The following is a 26,831-nucleotide window of genomic DNA, read 5'->3' as shown; positions in this document are numbered from 1 at the left end:
CATTTATACTCTTCTATCGTATTGGAATTCCGGAAGGAATTTTAAATCCTTGGAAGACGGAAGAAATTATTATTTCGTCAATATAATATAGATACCAGCGGGGAGGAGTGGAAGGTAAGCTATTAAGATTCGACATAAATTGTGCACACTAAATTTTGTCAGTCATACTTACTTGTTTTCATCGGTCTAAGAATACAATTTGCAGATGATGCTGGTTAGTTTTTAAAATTAAATTAAACCCTGCCTAAACCAAACCATAATGGTTTATATTGTTGAATTAAGACTGCATATTATTACAGATGGTGTTGGTTTGTTTTAAAAAATCAATTAAACCCTGCCTAAACCAAACCGTAATAGTTTTGGTACACTTTGGTCGATACAACGAAATTGTGCACACTTTTTGACTCATACTTATTCGTTTTCGTTGGATTAAGAATACATATATCTTAAGTTCATTTTTTTAAATTCATTAAGCCCTGCCTAAACCAAGCCGTAATCGATCAAAAATATTCTTCTATCTATAAAATATCTAAAATGATGAATGTCTTATTAGCATAATTTTAGATTTTTTATAGATAGACGAGTATTTTTGACTAATTATCTACTATGGCTTGGGTTATGCAAGGGTTAATTGAACCAACAAACACTATCTACACATTGTAAATAGTTCAATGGGGAAAAATACGTTTGACTGACAAAGTTTAGTGTGCACTATTTATGTCGGATCTTAACAGCCTACATCCGCCCTTCGCCACTGATAGATACTGCAACCCTATATTCTAACTAGTGATATAAAGTCACCCGATGACATGACGTAATTGTGACGTCAGCCAATACACGCTCGAGGCAAGCCGTCCAACGCACACGGCTCACCATAGATAATATTATGCTGAAACACCAATTTGTGTATGGGGACAATGGATAACGCCACTATTTTAGTAGCGTTATATTCTCGAATGCTATTATCACTCCGGTAGTACGTCACAATGATGTCATATGACGTCATGTCGACCGGGCGACTACAACTCGCAAGTTCTAACATAAGGCCCCTGGGATCTAAAAAATAGACAAAAACGATTGAATATTTTTTGATGCCTATGTTGACCTACTATGAATGTAGGTAGAGATCCAACAACAGCCCTATACATATTTTTTGTAGCATATTATGATTACATATTACGTCATAGTATTTATGTCAGATTTTATGGGGAAACATATTTTAGCCAATACGGTAATCCCAATAAAATAATGAGCAAAAAGGTCATATTTTTCATAGATTTGACTATTTTACAACGTATTTATTAGGTCGTATTATTATTTGTCCGGTAGAAATCTTGCAATCGATTTTTAATTAACTTTCTGACTAGCTAGACATTTACAACTCTTATAATATATCAGAACACGATGCCAATGCATTTTTAAAATACTTTTAGCCATCTTTAAGTAGAATTAAATTCATTTTCAGTTAATTCTGTTTTGTATGAAAAGTTATTTCGGAAGAAATCCGTAATCCAATCCACTATTATTGGTTGCTAGGAAATTATAAATATATAAGTGCGTTACTATGGAAATCAATATGAGTGTCAAAATGACATTTCAGTATTATTTCTATCAAATACATTTTTTTTGATCGTTTAAGCTAGCCAAGTCAAGTTTATATGATTCAACAGAAAATTTAAAAACGTTGTATATAAAAAGTTCTTTTTATCTTGTAATTATTTAAATGTAAATTAACTCCCCTACTACTTTCTTCAAATAACACTTCTGTGGTGGACAAAATTATAATATTTTTTAAAAATTAATTTCAAAATTTTGGGGGATTTAGAGATCAGAAAATCGAGTCTCAGGATTAGAAACCATAGTACCTAAATAATTAAATTTGGAACACTAAAGAAATATAGATAATCACCGATTAGAAAAAAATGTGAAACATATTTGTAGGGAGCGGTAGTTACTTGAACCAACATACATCGGATTCCGGCCAATGTGCTTTAGTATATTAAAAACATGTCATTAACTAATCGCGCCGAAATTTACAAATATATAGACGTATTTATCGTGGGTATTATCTCAAATTAATTCTGTAAATTTTGGCGACCATATTTTTTACCAAGGTTTTTAGTATTGTACCTACAGTAGAAAAATTATAATCGGTGTAATATTTCTGAGGTCTTGTAGAAGTATGTCCGTCCAATACTGTCAATTACCTGCGTGGTCGCAGCCATGATTAATTCTGGATTGGAACCGTTTCCACGTGTCAAGCCTACCAAGCACCATTAGCGAGGGGTGCAAGGCTAGTCAATGCGTTCCCCAAATACGTGGAAATTTTCGGTGACATACCATATATTTTGTATTCGAAATTTTATTTTTCTGGATACAATTGTAGGTACTTGTATGGTATGTTTTTTTATTATTATTATTATATATTATATTCTCTTTGTTCTAATGTAAATCTCATGTTATGAACTCCTTGAATTTAGATTTGTTATATCCACAATGTTTTGTTTTCTTAAATAAATAAATTAAATACCGAATGCTACATTATTACATAAAACCGTTGTCATACAGGCAGAAGTCACTAACTCCAGTTTTGACGAAATTGACATTTTAATGTCATTATATAGAAAAAGTAATGCTGCTTAACTGGCATAAGTCACGATTTAAGATTATTGAACATATAAAAAATAAAAATAATGAAGAACTCAAAAAATAAAGATTTAACAACCATTTTAAGAACACCAAAAACACATAACATTGATTATCTCAGAACTGTGTATTTGGAGTTAGTGACTTTTGCCTGTACGCCCACGAAATTGTGTATTATTCATTGAATAAAACACAGTTTAATTCAACACCGTGTTTTAAAATTGAAGGTCTAAACCAATTGCTGTGGTATTTTGCTGAATTGGAAAAACGCAAGTGTTACGTCTTACCTGGAGGTTTGCCTGACTGGGAGAATGCTTCGGACTCTTGCATGAAATGGAGAAGTTTCGGAAAGTAAGAAAAGCTCCTTCCTTTGTCGCTCTTTAAAATGTGCCGCTCCCAAGCAACGTATGACATACCTAACCCCACATTACTCTTCACGTTGCTTACTTTAAAAATCAATGCAGTACTTTTGGACGCTAAAAACTATAATATACATAATAATGTGGTGAAGTTTATGGGTAGGTACATGCTAATAATACAATATGTGAATGTACATACAGCTATAGAGATCATGGCCCCCACATCCTGTAGCGGGTCCCCAGGCTAGATATTTGGCGGCCCCTTTACCTATCGCTAAGGATAAAGGCTGTGTGACGCTCTACAGTAGCGTTTTCCAAATGATGTACGTAGTAAAATTAATGTGTATATTTAGCCTTTTTCTGTATAGTTTAATACATCCATTTGAATTATGGAGTTGTCGAGTATCGATACACAATCAAAAATTGTTTCGTACAACCACATAATTTAAAATAATAAATTATTGAAGGTAAATAGCGACCTTTTTTACTAGTGAAACAAATTTCTGATGTGGGTTTATCTCACTTATCTGGTCGACTCGCCCGCCGCCCCCCCTTATGGGGGCCATGATAGAGATAGTTACTGGTGTTAATGACTAATTCAAGGGCTTAGTGTCAAACAACACTATCTACAAAAGTGCAACTTTACAGGAGGGCCAAAAAACGTTATTTTAGATTCTTGTAACTTAACAAGGGAAATGTTTATTTAAAACCTAATGTTAATATTTTATAATTTATTGTGTATTGTACATTTATCTTGCTTATGATGATGTTAAAATTTATGGGGATAGTTTTTAAAAAATATGAAAACAAGGGTAACTTATGTAGTTAGCGTTAAACTTTACTGACGATTTAATAAGAAATTAGAAAAGATTGACATAACGTTGTTTGACTATCATGTAGCCGTAAATGTAAAATAACGTTATCTCAAAAAAAAAAAAAAAAAAAACACTTTTTTGTAGATAACGTTGTCTGACTTTAAGTACTTAAATTGTTCAATGATATTTTTCAGTGTATTTGAAGCATCTCAGTCTCTCTTCTGGGCCAGTTTTGGTATGGTGGGCCTAGAGAACTTCGAGTTGGCCGGCATAAAGTCCTACACTAGATTCTGGGGTCTTCTCATGTTCGGATCGTACAGTGTAATCAACGTTATTGTGCTGCTCAACCTGCTCATCGCCATGATGTCAAATTCCTACGCCATGATTACTGTAAGTTATGAGTATCAATATCTGGCTACAAGGTGTAGACTACATCCAAATTGTCCCTTTTTTGATGATGTGAAAAAACATAACGTCTCAAGTAACATGCAACCGCATACAAGACTATAACTTGAAAACATCTTGTATCACAATATACATAAAAACATCTAATTAGATCTCTTCTAGTCTATTGAAGAAAAGTTTCTATATAGATGGAGCCTTTGTGTATTAAAATGAATCATAAAAAAATACCTCTAGTATACTGATTAAGTTAGCTACAAGTCAATCTCGCATTTTATTCGAAACATAAAATCCCATGGCTTTCTAACGTTTTGAAAAATCGATTGATAGCTTTCTTAGCTCATTGAACTATTTTACAACGTTTTTCTTAGCTCGTATTCTTATTTGTCCGGTATAAATCTTGCAATCGATTTTTAACTAAATTCCCGACTAGCTAAACATTTGAAACTTTTAAAATATATCAGAACATGATGCCAATGCATTTTTTAATACTTTTAGCCATCCTTAAGTACAATTGAATTAATTTTCAGTTAATTCTGTTTTGTATGAAAAGTTATTTTGACACCTTTATTGGTTGTTAGGGGTCTGGGGTCCTAGCAACTAAATTATTAATATATGTGCGTTACTATGGAAATCAATATGACATGTCAAGTACAATTTTTTTTGATCGTTTAGGCTAGTCAAGTCAAGTTTATATGGTTCAGCCAATGACATTATTAATGGACGACGCACTCAATACAGTAGCTAGCAAGTAAATTCGCGCATTCGCATGTATAGGTAGACGTCACGCAATTTCCATTATGCGATATCACGCATAGGGAATTTAAAGCAATATGACCTTTATTGTAATGGCGTTAGAGCAGTGTTTCTAATATCAATGTTCATTTGAGCGAACCCGTTCGAACCGAACCATTCGGCAGACCCAACAAAAAGCATCAGGAATTTATAGCAATATCACCTTTATTGTAATGGCGTTAGAACAGATTATGCCATTCGGCAGACCTAACAATAAAGTGAGTGTCATTTTGTTTTCCAGATGATTCGTCCATATTAATGTCATTGGGTTCAGCAGAATTTAAAAACGCTGTATATAAAAAGTTCTTTACATCTTGTAATTATTTTTTAAATATTTTAATGCTTTATTCTCTCTGGCAAAACCAAGATTGGAAATAAATACACCTTTTTAAAAAAATATTTCTACAGCAAGGAATTAGACTCGGAGTTTTATATACCCAAAACCACCACTGATCATGATGTGGACTTATCTTGCAGGAACACTCTGACACTGAATGGAAGTTTGCCAGAACCAGGTTGTGGATGTCGTATTTTGAAGAAAGCGCAACGCTTCCACCACCATTCAACATCTTCCCCACTCCAAAACTGGTTTTCAAGATGCTTGGACTGCGGAAGAAGGATAGTCTCAACAGGCTGAATTCCAAGGTATAAAAAGCCATGAAAAGATGGCGATTGTATTTGAATCCCATTAAGTCTTAGATTTTATCTAGCATTTTTATAATATGTGTGTTTCTGAAACATTTCCAAGATAATATAATATATTATATTCTCAATATATAATGGTATAGATAGAACCAACAAAATAAGCGACAGCACATTGAATACCAAAAACATTAAAAAAAAACTGACATTCTTCACATAAGAGTGACGTATAAGCTTATAAAATCGAGTGTTTGTAACGCGGTCGTATCAGTGTATACCAAGCTCGATCGCGCATACAAACTCGTCTTGACTGTAACACGTCGAATTTGCATCATTCACAAAACACTTGTAACTTAATGTGCTGTCGAACAAGATCTTCTTGGCTACGTGTTAAAATTGTGAACTAACAAGCTCCTCCCATTTTTAACCGCACTTCGATTATAGCGCCTTCCGGTTATCGACAAGTTGTCCACGTGTTAAAAATGTGAACTAAACAAGCTCCTCCTATTTTTTAGTCAACGACAGCGACTTCCAGCTTGTGCCTAAATCTTCTTGTTGGTCAGTACTGCTACATATAGCGTCGGTGCAACATTTTCGGCCGAAAAAAATATGCTCTCTCATATAACACATTTTACTCGATACGGGTCTTATGTAAAATAGCAAAATGTTGCAGCGATCCATGCGTAGATGATGCTCGATATTATCCCGCCTGTGCGCGCGGAAGAGAGTTGCAAGATTGCTGGCAGTTGTGATTTATAGCCACGTTGCAGTCAAAATGATTTTGAATATGCGACCGGGTAAGAATCGGTGGAAATATCTATTTAAAAAGCTCAAAAATTAAAACCTTTGGACCTTGGTAAGATGCCATGTCTTAAAGATAGTACGCAAACATTGAAAAATAAGCATTTGATCCTTACAGAATTGAGCGCATAAACATCGCTTTCGTATTTGCAACAATACTCTCGCAAAGTTAACAATTCTGTTATACATGCCATGCCCGTGGTAATCGGTGGTGAGTTGAAAAAGTTGGCAATGTATGGCTTGTCATGTTCTCATAAAGTTAAAAAATAATACTTTCAGAGTAAAGAGGAACGAGATCTTGACTTCCGTTACACGGCGGTAATACGCGCGCTGGTGTGGCGATACGTATCCGCCATGCACCGGAAGTGTGACGAGGAACCAGTCAATGAAGACGACATCAACGAGGTGAAGGGAGATATCTCGGCAATGCGCTACGAGATGCTCGAGGTCTTCGAGAAGAACGGAATGGACGTTTCGTGTGCTGACAGAAAAGAGAAAGGTCAGTCTGAACGGCTTCATCTAATCTAGATTCTAGACTCTAGAGAAACGTTTTTCAAACAATCCTTTTACATTTTATACAACATAACGGAACCCCCTTTATTGTAGCACATACAATGTGATTTTGATTCTTCTTGCGTTTTTCTTCTTAAAATTCAAGTTTGGATTAAGACCTTTGCGGGTCTCGTTGTTGAGGGACGAGACCGCTGTGATTGGGGATGAAGAGGTCGTGTAGATGGAGAGTCGTCAGGAGTAGAGATGAGAAGTCGAGATTTGGTGGTTGCTCCGATGGATTGAGGAGCGAGTTTTATTTGCAGCGTAAAAACAGTCAGTACAAGAGTATGTTACAATAGCGCTATGTTACAATACTTATGATACTGTTCCGAGGAAGAATGTCACGCGTGTAGAATATGCTGACTGTAGATGCGACGATTGTGCGATAGTTTAAATGACATGCTAATTTTTACACTGTTGAAATAATGCTGACAAGGCCCGAAGTCATTGACCGCTACAAGACAATACTTAAGTGTTGGAAAATATCTTACAACCGTTACAACCGAAATAGCTATCGATTATCGAAGAACATTCTGTAGAATTCTATTTTCTATATTCATTCTATTTTTAGTGAAAGTTCTTTAAATTCAGGTATAATAATTACAAGATAAAAAGAATTTTTTATATACAACGTTTTTAAATGTTCTGTAGAATCATATTAACTTGACTTGACTAGCTTAAACGATCAAAAAAAATTGTATTTGATAGAAATAATACTGAAATGTCATTTTGACATTCATATTGATTTCCATAGTAACGCACGTGTATATTAATAATTTAATTGCTAGGACCCCAGATCCCTAGCAACCAATACTAGTGGATTGGATTACGGATTTCTTCCGAAATAACTTTTCATACAAAACAGAATTAGCTGAAAATGAATTCAATTCCACTCAAAGATGGCTTAAAGTATTAAAAAAATGTAATAAATAAGAAAATCAGTTTTTTTCTTCTCCTGAAAAGTTGTGTTTTATTACATAGCGGATTTTGCAAGCGCGACGACGATATTAATGATTTAGTTGCTAGGACCAATAACCAATAATGGTGTCGAAATAACTTTTCATACAAAACAGAATTAACTGAAAATGAGCTATAAGTATTTAAAAAATGCATTGGCATCGTGTTCTGATATATTCTAAAAGTTTCAAATGTCTAGCTAGTCGGGAAGTTAGTTAAAAATCGATTGCAAGATTTGTACCGGAGAAAGAACCACCGGACAAATAAGAATACGAGCTAAGAAAAACGTTGTAAAATAGTTCAATGGGCTAAGAAAGGTATCAATCGATTTTTCAAAACGTTAGCAAGCCATGGGATTTTATGTTTCGAATAAAATGCGAGATTGACGTATAGTTAACTTCAAATGTCTAGCTAGTCGGGAAGTTAAATCGTAAAAAAAGTAAAAATCGAATGCAAGATTTGTACCGGACAAAAAACCACCGGACAAAGAACTACCGGACAAATAAGAATACGAGCTAAGAAAAACGTTGTAATACTATAAAGTAAAAATGGCCAATATGAATACTAAAGTTTTAAAGATACTATTTATATCAGAGTATACTGATTTATCAAAAAACGGGGTACCTACTTATTTTTGAATGCGTTATACTGATTTTAACTGTTTCCGTATTCAGCCGTGCTTGGCAAGCGCATGAAAGTGTGGGAACGCCGCCTGATGAAGGACTTCCAAGTGGCTCCTGTAGCATTGGATGAGGAAGGTGCCCCCATCATTCCCGAGCCGCTGGAACCTCCGCCCAAGGGCGAAACCTCCCTTGCCAGGTTCCGAAGAATCGCCAAACTGGCCGCGGCTAATACAATGAGTCACAAGTGGGGTCAGGTGGTGCAAGGAGTTTGTATCTCGTAAGTTTTTTTTAACTATTTTTAAAACTTTAAATTTAACAAAAGGTTACGAGGCCCAATTACAGCAGTCTAGTAGCATCAGTGAAAGAATCACAGAAACAATTAGAATTTAAGAAAAGTACTTAAGGGGACGCTCTACAGAATTGCCCTTGAGAATTGAAAATATGATTTTTTTATATGTGGTCCGGAATTATTGGTCTACTAATAATATACAAAGGTTACCGACAATGCTTGCGTCAAAAGTAAATGGTCTGTAAATTAAATTTAAATCATAACCACGGTCGAAGTGAAGAGAGATGGGGTGACCAAAAAATAATATCTTCTAATAATACGTAAATGTTACTAAATTCAATTTGTTAATTAGCTGTTTGGTGTGAAATATTGCAACCAATATAATGGATGGTAACGTTTTCAATTATGTGGTAGCCATGATATAAACTTAATAATATATTAATAACTTTTTAACCTGAAATTGTCCGAGAACTAAACATACGAAGGATGTTGAAATACATATCTACCTACATTTTTATTTCATGTGCTATCCAAAAAACAATATTAATGAATAGTATTTATTTTTAACGTGTAGGACCTATTACATATTAAAAAATAGATACATATTATTGTTTAATTCTAATACATATTTAAAAAAACGTAGAATATAGTGATGTCTGTTTACTTTAAAAAGAAAGTGACTTTTTATTACTTATCCGATTGGTTTAAATTTAGTCTGACACTTTTACAAATAAGTAACGCAACTTTTCTTTTACCTAGTGAAACAATAGGTAGGTACCATAATTATTGATTTTTTTGAGGTTTGATTGAAGTTTTTGAGGTTAGACTGAATTAAAATAACGTCCTTTCAACGCTGAGTTCAGTTTCCGACTGAAGTATGAATGACTTTGTTCCTGTTCAGCCCACTCTTAAATGTATTGTGCATTGTGTAATCGAACCCGTATCTCACGGATAAAAATCTAGCACGTTACTCATTTGAGTGCGAGGTTCGAAAAGATGGTGATTATGACAAGATGCATGTTTTTGACATGATTTCCGTACTCAGATTTCATCATCATCATAAGCCGGTGTCGATCCACTACTGGATACAAAGCCTTTCTGAGCTTCCCTCCACTGTTTATGGTTCTCAGTTCTTCGCTTCCACGTACATTCACCAAACTTTATGAGTTCGTCTATCCAGCGGGTTTTAGGCGTCCATGTGCTTGTTTGATGCCCCTTGGGTACCACTGTATGATAGCATTTGTCCAGCGGATGTCCAGTGCAGATATGTTAAAATATTAAATTAGTATTGTCATAAAAATGAATTATTTAGGGTTTTTTCATATTCGATAAGTTCATTCGGTCATGGCAACCTGGTAACTTTTAGCGCCAAATTGTATTTTTTTTAAATTAGATTTTTTATAATAAAAACAGTTTGTGTTTATAATAATTTGATATCTTGGATATCGAAAGATGCATACTATTTTCGAAGTTTTAAAGGTTTTATGCGAATAGCTTCTCTAGTTTAAATGTCTAAAATGTTTAAAAGTATTAAAAAACACTGAATACAAAGTTACTAGGTACTTAAATTTAATAAATCTTCATTTAGTATCTAGTCATGTAAATATTAAACCCTCAGGAAAAACATGCGGTTACGATAAGAAACAACTATGATAGTCTCAAACATTGTGTTAATAAAATATATAAATTTTATTTCTTTTCTACAGATCTCAAATTGGCCGCTGCCGTAGCCGAGAATCGTTCAAGAACCAGCAGAATCTCCAGCGCGCGATGGACGAGGCTCGCAAGTTGGTGTTGAGGTCACCTCTCCCGGGCGGGTCCCGCTGCACTAGTCCCATCGAGCTACCCGAGTCTACTGGATCTTGCCTCATGGAACTTCTGCAGGACATCAAAGACGAGATCGAAGAAGAAAGCGGACCCTCAGCTCCTTCTGCGCAGCAGCCGTGGAAGCCGCCAGGAACCGGTTTGTTCTCCAACATTTATATAATATATTATTCATCCCAGTAGCGAAGGGTGGAGGTAGACTGTTAAGATCCGCGATATATAGTGCACATTAAACTTTGTTAGTCATACGTATTTGTTTTTATTGAACTAATACCACAATTTACAGATGGTGTTGGTTAGTTTTAAAAAATCAATTAAAGCCTATTTAAACCAAACAATAATAGTTTTGGTATATTTTGGGTGATAAGAAAAAATTGTGCACACTTTTTAATTCATACATTTGTTGTCGTTGGATTAAGAATACATATTACACATATTGTTGATTGACTAAACCAAGCTATAATAGACAACAAAATATTATTCCATCTATAAAATATCCAAAGTTATATATGATTTAATTGCATACTTTTAGATATTTTATAGATAAACGAGGACAATTATCTATCATGGCTTGGTTTTTCAGGAGTTTAATAGAATTTTGAAAACTTACCAACACCATCTGTAAATTGTAGTCTTATTTCAATAAAAAAAGTACGTATGACTGACCAAGTTTGTTGTTCACTATTTATGGCGGATCTAAACAGCCTACCTCCACCCTTCGCCACTGATTCATCCTCGTACCACGACAAGTAAAGTTATTAAGTTCATATTTAACAAAATTGAGATTCGTATTTCAGTATGTCCTTGAGAACCATAATCTCTATGTTGGGCACAGTTTCGTTTTAGTATCTAAGTTAAAGCTTATCACCAAGCTGGGTTTCCACTTTTACTGAAACGCTTATGCCATATACCTACTTGAAACCTTCAACATTGAAGTTAATGACCACACTAAAGGACACCAGCGCATCTATTCTATACACAAGACTGTTATAGGCCGCTATAGGCAGCTATCGAGGGTAGTTTTTCATTTTTTGTATTGAAGTATTAGCACTTATTGTTTTACGTTGGATTAAGAATACATATTACACATATTGTTGATTGCCTAAACTCAAACTTTAACAGATAACAAATATTATTATATATATAAAATAATTACAAGATAAAAAGAACTTTTTACATACAACGTTTTTAAATTTTCTGTTGAATTATTATGCCCAATAATAATATGCTCAAAATTGTACTTGATATGAAGTAAATAAAAAACAAACAAACAAATAATATAGAATACTGAAATGTCATTTTGACATTTCCTTTTGATTTCCATAGTAACGCACGTATATATTAATAATTTAGTTGCTAGGACCACCCCCTAGCAACCAATAATAGTGGATGGGATTACGGATTTCTTCCGAAATAACTTTTCATATAAAACAGAATTAACTGAAAATGAATTCAATTCTGCTTAAAGATGGCTAAAAGTATTAAAAGAATGTATTGGCATCGTGTTCTGATATATTCTAAAAGTTTCAAATGTCTAGCTAGTCGGGAAGTAGGGCAAATTAGAATACGAGCTAGTAAAAACGTTGTAATATCCAAAGTTATGTATGAATTAGTTGCATAATTTTAGATATTTATAGATAAATGAGTATTTTTTACTATTATTATGGCTTGGTTTCACAGGAAGTAATTGGATTTTAAAAACTAACCAACACTATCTGTGAATTGTAGTCTTATTTCAATGAAAACAAATACATTTGTATGATTGATAAAGTTTAGTTTATTTATGGCGGATCTTAACAGCCTATCTCCACCCTTCGCCACTGTTGTATACCTATCTACTAAATTAACAAAACCAATTTTATTTTTGTTAATATTCAAGGTCTATCATTAACAATTGGGCAATTACATGCTAAACCAACATCGCCAGCGTTGTCGTTGGCACCACGTCAGTCCATCGCTCCCAAAGCAGTTGTCCCAGTCGTAACTCCAAAGACAATACTGTCTCCAATAACAAGTCCTAAGAGTATCACACCTGTAACCAGCCCCAAGAAGCCAACGCCGAAGCCGAGCCCAAAGACGAGCCCTAAGAAGAAAGTTTCTCCAGTAACCAGTCCGAAGGTATAATCTTTCTTTTATACTACGCAAAGTAGAATTTAAATGTACGTACTGGCCTGACGCATATCATATCTGATATTCCTGTTAAAACTTATATCTTGCATAGATGGTAGCCAATCAATATCACGACTATCAAACTTGTAAAAAGGGTGGTATTGACTTGTGTGTCCCCGATAACTATGTTAGAAATCGGGAGCATCAGTTAATTGTTCTCCCAAGGTGCTGAACTAACCTGCCTTTGGTGTTGCCAATTGGGAAGGCAATAACTCTGTTCAACCAAATCGCTTCGGATGTTGATATATTCCACTTACGTGAGGAAGAACTTATGCGGGCGCAGTTTTATAAATTCTTAAAATAGGATCCACTTAGTTCACTCGGTGAGCTTCCATACTATATTTTTTATAATTTTTGCACCTTTTACTTTACTTTTCATACTGTTTTTTGTGATACTGCATATTATATTTATTTCTTCTTTACACTGTTTAATACTATTTATTTATTTTTAAATGTCATGTTGTGAACGTCTTTATTTTATAGTTTAATTTAATAATTAAATTTATAATTTGTAATATTTACTGCACCTGTAAATAAATGAATTTGAATTTGAATTAAAAAAATTTGATTTATAAAGCTTGGTATTATTTATTATATAATTATTATGAATGAATTTAATTCACGCTAGACTCTAGAGTATGACTGCCATTTTTGTATCAACTTGATTTCTTCAAAGAGCATGATTTCTTTCAGTTTTTGTAAAAAATGTAATATGGTGCTTGTTATTTTCTGATGTTTTAGTCAAAGCAATCAAGTCTCAAGGGTGTGACTTCTCCGGTGACCAGTCCAAAGAGCAGTGCCCCGTCATCAAACGGCGATTTCGCAGACGAGAAAAAATCCCTAAGCTCTCTTGGTTCCATGGGGTCACCGAATGCTTTGGTTGGATTCGTCGATGAAACTAAACAAGGAGCTGCAGTATTGGGTACAGTATTAATTTATTCATGTATGTACATATTCATGATTTACTGACTGTTTATCAAGATAATTTTGATCCACTCAAAACTATTTGATTTATACTTAATATATTTTTATTAAATATATTAAATATCTCTGAAACAAAATATGCAAGAAATAAGTAGAAGCTAGACGCATTTTAAATGTGGTACTGAAGGCAGATAATATAGTCTTTTAACAATGACTCTATAATCAGCGAACATCAAAATTCAAAAACAGACTCTCTCAGTTTGTCTTCGCATATTGTCTCTTTAACGTTTTGTTCATTTAGCCCACAATGAAGATGAAAATCTAAAAAAAACTAGTGATATTTAGTCAGGTGGAGGGTCGCAGAGGACAAAGAAGAGCTCTCTCCAGTTGGATGGTCGAAATTAAGAATGCAACAGGTTTTCGATTGGTGCAGGCCCAGTGTGCCGCTGAATATCGGGAGGGATAGAACCAAGCCACGGAGAAGACTGTCAGACAGCCAAATTATCTGAATCATGATCCTCACTCGATGAAGAAGAAGATTTGATTAAAAAGTGAATGCTGTGATGGGATATTTGCTGATTTCAGATGACCCCAGTCCCTTAGGGGCCGTCCGGAGACAAACAGGAGAGTCTCCACCTCGGGTAGTGAAGAGGAAAGCCCCTCCTCCCTGTCTAGCTGGAGAGGAGCCCATCGCTATTGGCAGACCGATAGCGGGAGACGTCAAGCCAAAAGAAGGGGCTCTTCCTCCACCTCCGTCATCAGTCGCAAAGAAAGCTGAGGTCCCTACCATTGTAATCTTAATTCTTTCTATTCTTGTCTTATTCAGATTTTTGCGTAGTTGAGTCAGCTATTTTTCCGTGTTTTTTTAAGTTTTATTAGGAAGGCGATGGCCTGTGGGCATGGCGCCGACAATGGGGGCTCACAGGGCTTTTCCTGGGGGCCCGATGTGGTGGGTCGACCTGATAAGTGAGATAAACTCTCATCACAAATTTGCTCTAATGGGAAAAATTGAAATGCCATATCTATTGGCATTTCATTCCAGCAAAAGAAATGGCGTATTTCAAAAAAATACTACCTTATTCTTAGGTCAATAATTATTATAAAACAATCATTATTTGTAGAATGTATTATCACATAGCTTATAATCAGTCTCTTTAGAATTATCTTTAAATGTGTTAATCGTGCCCATTTTTTTTATAATAAAATGCCTAATTCTTTTCAAATTTGGGATCACAGAGATTATAAATATATTTTTTTATCGTAAATATTTCACTATAATATAATCTTAACAACAATTTTACTAATGATTTTATAAATGCATTTAAAAATTAATAAATCTAAAAAATCTTAACACCACTGCATATGGATGTAATGAAATATGACTATATTCTAAAAAATTAGATCGAAAGGTTTAAAAGAATACTATTTTATGTAATAAAAATACTTTATGCTGTCATAAAATGTTTACCATAAATATAAAGGATAATAAGGCTTCAAAATTACATAAATAGATTATATACAACGCTTAAGGAATGTCCAGGCTTACGCTCTGAAAATAAGTACCATAAAATCTCCATTTTTCATGTGGGCCCTTAATGATTTTAAATCATTCCCTTTAAGGCTCCACTCGTCCAGGTGCCAACGTTTGAAGTGACACCAGCCCAGACGACTCCGAAAATGAAGGAACGAGTTGCTTCTCCTCCGCCACCTCCTGTTTCTTCAAGGCCAACGTCTCCGCCAAAGGTAAAATAATTCAGACTATTTCTGATAACACTAGACAGGTGCGCACACAATGGGGAAGTTTTGGGTCCACCATCCATTTGTGACAAAATCAATGATAGACAAAAAAAAGAGCACAACTCTTTACACACATTGGCATTTAATTCCTAATTTCGTAAAAACGAGACTTAAAAACTTTTACTCTTTCAAACTTTAAGATGATAAATACAATAAAAAATTGCGACACCAGCAATTTTTTGTATAATAAACATTACTTTTAATCATGGTCAGAAGAAGGTTAATTTCCAAATAATTTGGCAATTTTCGAATGAAATTCACTTCATTTCTACGAGCTTTCATTTAATTGTCTTTGTATTTATTTTTCAGAGCGATTCTCCACCAGAAGTGACTTCTCCTAAGACCAAATCAAGACCTACTTCTCCCACACCACGCCCCGTAGCTGCTTCCGCTCCGTCTTCCCCTCCCGACGATAGAATCGGCGCCACCTCACCGGCACCCAGACTGGAGTCCACCTCCAGCACAGAGAACCTCATTCCCGCTTCCCCGGGATGCCTGAGACCACTCAACAAGATCGATGATGTCAAGACTATTAAGAGACAACCTAAAACTGGATGGCTTTAAATGTTGTCACTAGTAATGATTGATTTAAAAGCAGTTTTGTATTGATATTCCAAAGCAAATCCCACATTCATGTGATCTGCTGTGTCACTACTATTATTGCATCATCGATCAATCAATAATGGGTCAGAATAGGATCACTTTATCATTGTTGAACTATTAAATCCTCTTCTTATTATTGTGCCATCCTCTGGCGGAGGTCGGCCACCATCAAGGATATCTTAGATTTGTCGTATGGTACTCTAGGTACTATAGTTGCACTTGTACCAATAAAGGAGGTTCTTAAGCCACGAAGTGCGGCGCAGTCCTCTGCTATGCTTACCATTGATATTTCCTTGAATGACAAGTTGGGGAATGCTGTACTTTTGTCTCTTTATAATGTGGCCGAGGTACTGTAGTTTCCTGGTTTTGATACTACGCAGAACTTCTTGGTCCTTCCCTATTCGATTGAGAACTTTAACATTTGTCACCCGGTCAGTCCAAGGAATTTTGAGGATGCGTCTGTACAGCCACATCTCGAAAGCTTCAAAACCTTAGAGGTTGGCAAATATAAAATTTACAGAGGAAACAAAAAACTGCTTTTGTCGTTGAAGCAGTGAAAGTTTTAATTTTTTCGAGAACCTTTTGAATAAGGTTGAAAGAAAGAAAAATGACTGTGTATTATTTTTCATAACATTATTTTATTGTACATACTATAGGCATGCCCCCACACAAGGGAGGGCTGACAGAGCTCTAGCCTGGGGACCCCGGACATAGGGTGGGCTTGGCATGCCAGTTCGAACAGCTAAGTGAGACAACACAGATTTTGCTCTTATAGTTAAAAAAAATCGCCTGCGGTGCCATTAAAAAAATAATAATATTAACAAATATTTAAATGTTTGATTGCGATGTAATTTGATGTCATATGATGATTGATATACTTAATAATAATTTATGTGCAGAATTTGGAAAACGCTACTGTAGAGCATCACACTTTCAATAAGCTTAGCGATAGGTAGGGGGGCCTACTTCGGTATGTGGGGATCATGACTACTAGGTATAATATCAAATTATCGGCTACTTTTGAAATATAAAAATATTATTACCCAAATTTTAACATTTACGTCATCTGAATGTAGAGCTATTCTAACTTGTATTTGATATTTTTTTCACAAGAGAATTCTTTTTTATGGATATAATAATGTGTATGTATATATTTTAGTAGGGTTATTGATGAAAAAATGGTGCATACACCTTTTTAAATAAATAATAAATAACTGAAGTACATAGGCTGTTTCAAAAAAACTCTTCTGCAAAATATTTCAAATGTGAGTAAGTTAGGATAGTTCTACATTTTAAGTTTATGGGTTTATTAATACATAGGTAACAAAGATTTTAATTTAAGCGGAATGATAAAATAATAATATGTCAATATATATAATAAGATAGACCAAACCATATAATATTATATTTTATTACTGATGGTAATTTGAAAAAAAAATAGTTTCTCTTAAATGAGGTGACTATAATAATATTATGTAAAAAATGTGTCATACATATTTTGTATGGGGAATTACTAACGCTTGCTTCTTCCAGCTTATTCTATAATTTGATAAGACAGCAAAAATACATTTCACGATTTCTTAAATTCCTTTAGAGTTTCTAAGTAGTTTCAAATGGGTATATTCAGTGTTGAATAATATTTTATTTTGATAGACTAATGATAGCAAGAATAAAAAAAATTGTGTATTTTGTACGGCAAAATATTTTTGAAAAGAAATTAAAAATTGCATTTAAATTTTAAATAAGTTCGGTTATCATCTAAAAAGAGTAAATTATAATTTTCGCGCCCATGCAGAGCATATTTTACCACGTTTTTCTTAGCTCGTATTCTTGTTTGTCCGGTGGTTGTTTGTCCAGTACAAATCTTGCAATCGATTTTTAACGAACTTCCCGACTAGCTAGACATTTGAAACTCTTAGAGTATATCAGAACACGATGCCAATGCATTTTTTTAATACTTTTAGTCATATTTAAGTAGAATTGAATTCATTTTCAGTTAATTCTGTTTTGTATGAAAAGTTATTTCGGACGAAATCCGTAATCCAATCCACTATTATTGGTTGCTAAGGGGGTGGTCCTAGCAATTAAATTATTAATATATACGTGAGTTACTATGGAAGTCAAAATGACATTTCAGTATTCTATATTTGTTTGTTTGTTGCAAAATAGCAAAAAAATGATTTGTTGACAATTGTCTTATTTGTCCTAAATTATTAATACATAGAATTGTCAAGTTTATATGATTCAACAGATAATTTAAAAACGTGATATATAAAAAGTTATTTTTATCTAGTAATTATTTTGTAATTTAATAGTTATTAAACGCCTAACTGAGGGTTGGCAAAATTTTAATTTTCTAGAATTTTTAAAGTTAGTTAGATTTTTATAATATTGAAGTTTCTTAAATGTGGCCTTATTAGGTTATAGCTTAATAAGTAAATACTTTGGCCTTTTAATATTATGAATGGGTTCCCCTGGTTTAGACCTTTAGGCAAATGCACTGGATTAAACATATTATATTGAAAATATAACATTGCGGAATTGACCCCGCGGACCTTGACTTTAAAGATGGCTACCCAATCATTGACTGTGTTATAAATTTTCCTTCTGCAAATTGTTTGATAATATGGCCCGAGATGCAAGAGCGATTGGAATCCCGGTTTGGAAGAAGATTGCGGAGGATAGACGACCTGAGGAGGTCAGGACCAACCCCAGGCTGTTGCGCCATGAATGATGACGATGAACTTGTCACGTCTATCTTCCGGGCGTATGGCGTAGTCAACGAGAAGTTATCATAAATGATTGGCAGTGCAATGAAATTTTCACGTGGCAAATCGTCTCTATAGGATTAGTTTGTCGAATATCCGTTTTTGTCGAAATCGACCTTTTAATTCAGAATGTTTTTTTTTAATCTAAATGGACTAGAACCATCCTTTTCTTTAAATTACTTTGTAATGGTAATGAATACATCATTTATATACTGTAAAAATAGCAATTTAAATATATCCATGTGTTTAAATATAGGATTATGAAATTTGTTTTTCGTCTCCTGAACATTTGGTCTATTCGACAAATCAATCCTACAGCGACGAAATGTCCCAATAGTCGATTGGCCAAACTGACGTTCGTCCACTTTATCAATCGTTACCTTTTGGTGTGTAAATTCCAGAGAATGTGATTGGCATCCTGCAATCCACCACATGAGGATGTGTGGGAATGTTGGTGATAATTAATGCCACTTTGCATTGGACAGCAATATATTATTAACTACCTAATCAACCGCTATGTTCTACCATCCTTAAATTATAAGATTGTAGTTATTTATTATTTGCTTAGTTATGTTATGTTTAGTTATTTATGATTATTTACAAATAATATGTTTCATTCTATAAACAATGCAATATTTTTAATAAAACATTGATTTAAAATTATTAATTAAATACCTATCTTGCTTAATAGGTATGTACATCGAGTTTTAAGAGATATATTATTATAACCGCCTCCCCATTGCACGGCATACGATTTTTCTCACAAATTCTAGTAACCGTTGCTTATGAATAGGCTTAGAATTCTTAGGTATTTAAATATTGTTTTTGAGCGGCCCCACAACCAAATATCAAAAATATCTATCTGTTTTAGACAATTTTGAAACATTTAAGCCCTATTTGTTAGCACCTATTTTTAAATATTTTTGTATAATTACATATTTATATACATATTCTAGGTTTAAGCACATATTTTCACATAGACACAACATTTCAATGTTCCTGGACCAATTAAATAGTGTTTTAAATAAAAATACTGGACTTCAAACGCTGCAGAATATTAAAGCTGTTTTGGAAAATCCATCAGATTCCTCAGATGCTTCATTTTTTTCTACTTCAGAAATAGTTTCATTTACATACGCAATAATAACATATGTAGAAGTAGAAAGAAGTTTTTCCATGTATAAAAATTTGCTAAGATCAAATCGTCAAAGATTCACTTTCGAAAATTTGATGCATTATTTTATTATTTATTGTAGTAAAGCGATTTCTGTTTGTGAATAACTAATAAATTAAACTGTTGAAATATATGTATTATTGTAATAGGTAATTTTGAAATTGTAAATAAATTTTTATCACCTATTTTTGTTTTTTAGCACATATTTATGAAATTTTAATAACATGTTTTCCAATTATATTTACATATTTTAGGTACCTATAATTGATTTTTTAGCACCTAAAAATCCTAAGCCTACTTATAAATAAGGGCTTTTACACACATACGCTTTCCCGTACGCCCAGGATCGCACGGTTTTCGGGAGGTAAAGACTATTCAAGTAATCGCGGGTGATTAAAACCTATCGCTAAAATAAAATTGACGAATTACCACACGAAATCTGGGTGCGTGGATCGTCTATAGCTTGCACGCTTTTCAGCTGGGATTTGAGTTGTGTAGTTCAAAACTAAAAGTTAAAAATCTTTATTTGCCCGCCCGTTACGTTGACTTTCGTGTAGATTCTATTCTGGCGGACCCTTCACCATTAAGTCCCTATTCGCATATGAGAATACATGCAGTGTACAGGTTTTTTAAAATAACCGAGACATTTCCCATAAACAAGGATACTACATAACAGTAGCGAAGAGTGGAGGTAGGCTGTTAAGATCCGCCATAAATAGTGCACATTACGTATTTATTTTTCTTATGATGGTATTGGTTAGTTTTTAAAAATCAATTAAACCCTACCTAATCCAAACCATAATAGTTTTAGTATATTTTGGGCGATAAGACAAAATTGTGTACACTTTTTCATTCATACTTATCTGTTTTCGTTGGATGAAGAATATATAATATTACACTTATTGTTGATTAATTTTTTTTTTAATTCGTTGAGCCATGCATAAACCAAACTATTCTTTCGACCATGTCCGATCCTAATAGGATCATATGGGCCTCCACAGAATGGAAGCTTGTATTAACAGATTTTTATTTTTACGAGAAATGGATGTCAGCCACTTGCTCAACTTATTAGGTCCATACTCTGACTCATACACAAATTGTGAAAAACAATATATTGTGTACTTGCCAGACCCAAGATTCCAACCTGGGACCCTCGACACGAGAGGCCGGCGCTTAAGCCACGCGGCCATCGTAGGTGTAAAACCAAACTATAATAGATACAAAATATTATTCTATCTATAAAATATTCAAAGTTGTGTATGATTTAATTGCATTTTTTAGATATTTTGTAGATAAACGAGTATTTTTTGACAATAATCTAGTATAGCTTGGTTTTCGCAGGGTTTAATTGAATTTAAAAAATTACCAACACCATCCGTAAATTGCAGTGTTATTTAAATAAAAACAAATATGCATGACTGATAAAATTTTGTGTCTACAATTTATGGCGGATGTTAACAGCCTACCTCCACCCTTCGCCATTGCTTTATAATAATATATAGATTGATAAAGTCAGCAATTAATTATTTTAACTATAACGGACATGCATGATGTACGAAGCTCAAAAAACACGCGGTAAAAAGTACGTTTTGGCGTGTGAAAAGCGATATGACTCGTTCGAAATTGCGTACGTGACTGACCAGATAATATGACTTACTTGAGATATACAAGCTGTACATAAGTCAGTCATCAAGACTCAAACGTCATGAGACTAAGAAGGTACAGTTCCATTCTGCAAGAAGGTTTTTAGTAAACCTGTCAAGACTGGATTGAGTCCAAGCGATCTTTATGAATGCATTCGATGAGAAGTTTTGTTGAACAAATCAGAAAAAGATATGAAATGAAATTGACGCAAATACTTACGTGCACATTGAAGTTAAGTGATACATTTTCCATGACTACCATACATACCTTTTTTACCGTCGACTGTGTAAATAATTATACACAATGTGCTTTCTCGCGTTGAAGCGTACCTATACTAATATACCTACCAGTGACGTCCTAGGCAGCGCCATAATGCCGCCACATTTTTTTATACAGTATTTTTTATCATCCTTTCATGACTCCGATATCTAAGAAATGTGTTGTATGGATACATAACTAACAAAATATATACCACTAATATATAATAATATATACAAAATTAAATTTATAAATATTTTTTGTCTTAATGTTTTATTAATAAATTAATAAATAATGCTTAATTTTTAACGTTGGTAATAAATACAATAGGTCTTCTTACACTTCATTTTAGCAATACATTAATTTGCTCTGTCTTGAGGAATTAACAGTGATTCGTGTCGCTTTTCTTCTTCACAAAACTTGGCAACATTTGTAATGATCAGTTTAGCTTAAGATCGCAAACGTTTAGGCATTATTAAATCGGTAATCGATATAATGACGGAACCACTCTTCGATACAGACTAAAATCGTTGACCAGGAGCAGTAGGTGCATCTCACCAAGGATGTCGAAAGGCAATGGAAGTAAATTAGACATCGCGAGCCAGACAGTCTTGTTAAACCTTTTATGTTAATTAATACATTTTGTTTCCAACAAGTGAGCTGGAATTTTTAATGGAAAGATATTTTCGTTATTAAGTACTAAGTTGAGGTACCCACTTACCTATTTATATACACCAAATGATTCTCTTCGATTTGCCGCTCTTCGAGTAAATGCCGCCCCCAAACGACGCTTAATCTGCCTAACCCCACGGTACGTCACTGATACCTACTATGTAATCCAGCAGAAAAGCACCTCTGTGTAAAGGCCCTGTCTGATTTGGTGTGACATAATATTAATAATACCATTGATATAGACACGCGCTGCGCTAGTCTAGATAATATTATAATACATATATTATATTTTTAATCATTTTTGCATATAAATAAAAATGCCGAAGAAAATATTTATGTAGAAGATATTAATGTTTCTAATGTACTTAGGTAGGTATATTTAATGTAGGTACCTATTATTATTATATGTGATATTTAAACCTAGTCACGTTTTTACTATTGTATAATTATTGTAGATTTTAAATAAATAAGGGGGCCAAACGAGAAATGTATTAATTGGTGAGAAATTCGTTTTAAAATATATCGGCCTCTAATTAACTATATTAAAACCATATTTTTTAATTTTTAAATTAAAGATTATAGGTTTTTGAATGAATGACGAATAAAATGATGGCGAATCTTCTGTTGGTCATCATTTTGTTTATCAATCGATAAAGTTGTAAAGCCGCATTTAAACCAAGCGAGCGAATGTTTGTTCTTCCCCCACTCCAGCGAAATTATTATGCTCGCTCAACAAAAAGTGTTTAAGACGGTACTTCAGTGAAACGGCAAATAATTTTCAACTATAGGTGCGACGAAATTTTGGACTCCGCTGGTAATCGGAGAGCGAACGTCGAGCTGTGAACATGTCAATTTGTTTCGTGATGGCGACGGGGGTATTAATTTTTAAATCGTATAAAGATGACTAAAAAACATTACCCATTTACTTGAAAAAGAAAACATGTCAATGAATATATTATAATTGTTACTAATAGAATATTAAATGGACGCATGTTGGATTTATATGACAAATTATATTTCGTTCGGCACGGGTCATTTGCACAATCCGCGCATCGCCTAGTCACGATCTTTTTAGACCATGCCTCAACTGAGGTATAGCCTTAAGTCAAGAGAATTTCGCTGGAGTGGGGGAAGTACAAACATTCGCTCGCTTGGTCTAATACGTCAATGACATTGAGCTACTTTACGAGCTGCTTGTTGGCGAATTTACAATCTGCCTGTATAGTCGCCCAGTGTCATCATCGAACAAGCTAACAAGCAGATTGTAAACAATCTACCGAGAAAAGTTGAAAGGCTGTCAACTTTACACGCTACACGCTGGCGTGCGGGCCTACTGCGTCTGCACAGTAGAGCGTAGTAGCGACCTCCCGGTAAAAAAACGAACTACGTTCTGTCAAAATAGTCGCTGGCTTGTGGCTTCTCAGCGAATGGAAAGTTTTATGTGTCATCATCACAATCGCAGTTGCTGAATCGCCCGCTTTTAAATTCGCCAACAAACAGCTTGTAAAGTAGCTCAATGTCATTGACGCGTAAGTGCGTTGTAAGAAGAAACCGTACTTGGTATTTTATAAAATATAAATAAAAATACTTAACAAACATAATAAAAATAATTGTGTTATTCTTTCAACAGTTATCATGGATTTATAACAAGAAAATTGATAATATAAAAACAATAAACAAAAACCCGCTTTAAATGAAGGTAGGAAATTAAAGTTTCTAAGCTATGATGTATTTTTGCTCATTGAATCGATAAGCTCTTCTAAAATTTAACTTTAGTTAGAGATCGGTTACCTGGTACTCCTTACCCGTTAGGTATTTCAGTTTCCATTATTTCTGAGTTTCCTGAGATATATAACAAAGATATTATATAATATCGATGTTGCCAGAAAATATTAGTGGTCATTATTTTTTATTGAGGTACCTACCTAATAAAACAAAAAAAACCAACCAAAAATTGTTCTTAGTTCTTCAATAAAAGTATGACCAAAGCACGGATCGATTGGAAATGCGATAGTTTTTGACATGCCATCAGCACGGTCGCAGGACGGTTCGTTCCCTTTTGAAAAATGATCTGTAGTTAAATGTGTTTAAAACTATCGATTCTTAGGATAATTCTTGGATTCGATTCCAGTTTAGTAGTATGTGTATAATTATAATCACTCAATTTAGTTTTTTATACATCTGTAAGTATGACATTAGATTTAGTAAAATGGTTAACCCGGAAACAGTGTAGGTAGTTTGCATGTACAGGTAGATGAGTAAATGAAACAACGATAACTACACTAAGTACACAATTATTTAAAAAAAAGCAACAGCTACGACACAAACACAAACGAGCAATAGTGTTCGAACTGGTTCAGTTTTTTAAAATACTTACAAATTTTTACAATGAAATATGTACATGCCATTATTCAGTGTTTCTCAATCTTTTTACACATGCGGACCACTGAATGGAGGAACGTTTTGCGGACCGCTAACGTAGAAATATAAATTATTATTTTTAGTACGATCTGGATTTTCCGACGTAGATTTGTGTAATTTTCAAATTCAAAATAAAAAAATGTGTATTTGTTTATTATTTTTTTAATTTTATTAAATTTAATGAAACAATAATATAAAAAAATTAAAACATATATATTACAAATTAAAAATTCTATTAGTAATTAAAATAATCAGAAGACAATCAGTAAATAGATATTTAATAATTAATATTCTGGTATTTTAAGAAATGATTAAAAAAAACGAATGCGAAATCCTTGGTGCTTTGCTATAATATTGCAAAACAATTAGTGCAAGTGAAACATCCGAATGCAGTTAATTTTGTCACGCAAAACCATTAATATATTAAAAAAAACACAATACATTAACACTAATTGTAGATGCATGTGTTTTGAAGATGTTTTTAGCGTAGACGCCAAAAATTCGCGGACCACCGGTTTAGTTTAGACTCAAAACTGTCAAAACTGTCTATCTCACTCTAAAAGTTAACACAGAGGGGAAAACTTTTTGACAGTTTAGACCAGGGGTTCACAAACTTTTTCGTCATAGGGACAATTTTGAAATCAAAAATATTTGGCGGGCCACCCTTTCTTTTGTAAATATTTTTTGTTTTAAAAAAACATAAGGCAAAAAAATATTTCATAGTGTAAAAAATATATATTATTTTAACTTAATAAATATTATTAATACTCTTATTAACACACTAAAAAATAATATTTAAATGTTTTCACCATGTGATTTATGCAATCGTTTGTTTGAAACTAAATCGTGCAATCTAGGCTCAAAGTTTATAGTGTGAATACGCAAAACAGATGCGTAATGGTTGTCTGTTAATTTTGATCTTAAGTTTGATTTATTAATGCTCATTGTAGAAAATGTTTTTTCACAATTAATATAGGTACTTCCAAATAAAAAAAGCCATTTGATGAGGATGTTTAACTATGTTTGGAAACAACTCAAGTGAAAGTCCTTTGTAGAATTCAATTAAATTCTTATCACGATAAGATGATTTTGCTTCCACGTTATCTTGCACATCTATTCATTTAAACTGCATATTTACGGGAACTGCATTTCGCACATCCGCATACACAAATATCAAATTGTCTGATCATTCATTCTTGCCAGAGAATATTTAATTTTAAATGTAATTTTTAATATCGATAAATTGATCATTTCTGTATAATAGTGTGTATTCGTTTCGTTGTAGAAGATTTGCCGCGAATTGAGTTGCGATTGATAATTTCATTTTGTAGAGATACCGGTAGTTTGCATTTGTAGGAAAAGACAAACAAGCATTGATATAATATTACAAGAGACTTAAAAAATTCTAATCGCAAAAAATCTATTCCTACAGTAAGAGAAGTCATCAATAAATCTAAGCCGATTTGTACTGTAACTAACTTTTGAGATGCTGTAATTATTATCGGTCTACCACTCTGCAGCCTACAGCCCTGTAATCGTGCAATCACTAGGGTTTTCATATTTTTTCAGTCAAGTCCGGAAGTCTTGAAAGGGTATATTTCGTCACTGTTCTGGCAGAAGACACTAATTCGAAAAAATGACATATTGAGTTAGTTATACCAAAATGTTCCTTATTTCACACTCTACCGCCTGGAAA

General features: G+C 33.7%; 1 protein-coding gene across 1 annotated transcript in view; it reads left to right on the top strand.

Moving 5' to 3' along the window:
* Positions 1-16,159, top strand: part of trpl (transient receptor potential-like) — a 31,547-nt gene extending 15,388 nt beyond the window's left edge. Inside the window, exons 10-21 of the mRNA XM_085940180.1 lie at positions 2,874-2,997; positions 4,015-4,210; positions 5,495-5,662; positions 6,740-6,959; positions 8,644-8,869; positions 10,588-10,844; positions 12,585-12,823; positions 13,616-13,801; positions 14,265-14,296; positions 14,385-14,577; positions 15,419-15,541; positions 15,905-16,159. Of these exons, the coding sequence (XP_085796306.1) occupies positions 2,874-2,997; positions 4,015-4,210; positions 5,495-5,662; positions 6,740-6,959; positions 8,644-8,869; positions 10,588-10,844; positions 12,585-12,823; positions 13,616-13,801; positions 14,265-14,296; positions 14,385-14,577; positions 15,419-15,541; positions 15,905-16,159 (2,219 nt within the window). The remainder of the gene's footprint in view (positions 1-2,873; positions 2,998-4,014; positions 4,211-5,494; positions 5,663-6,739; positions 6,960-8,643; positions 8,870-10,587; positions 10,845-12,584; positions 12,824-13,615; positions 13,802-14,264; positions 14,297-14,384; positions 14,578-15,418; positions 15,542-15,904) is intronic.
* The last annotated feature ends 10,672 nt before the right edge of the window (positions 16,160-26,831 follow it).

This window comes from Rhyacophila brunnea, unplaced genomic scaffold (genome assembly GCF_057557595.1).
Source record: "Rhyacophila brunnea isolate RB1 unplaced genomic scaffold, BYU_Rbru_1.0 scaffold_12, whole genome shotgun sequence".
Taxonomy (NCBI): domain Eukaryota; kingdom Metazoa; phylum Arthropoda; class Insecta; order Trichoptera; family Rhyacophilidae; genus Rhyacophila; species Rhyacophila brunnea.
The sequence above is the reverse complement of the archived record's forward strand: the minus strand, read 5'-3'. Positions and strand labels throughout refer to the sequence as shown.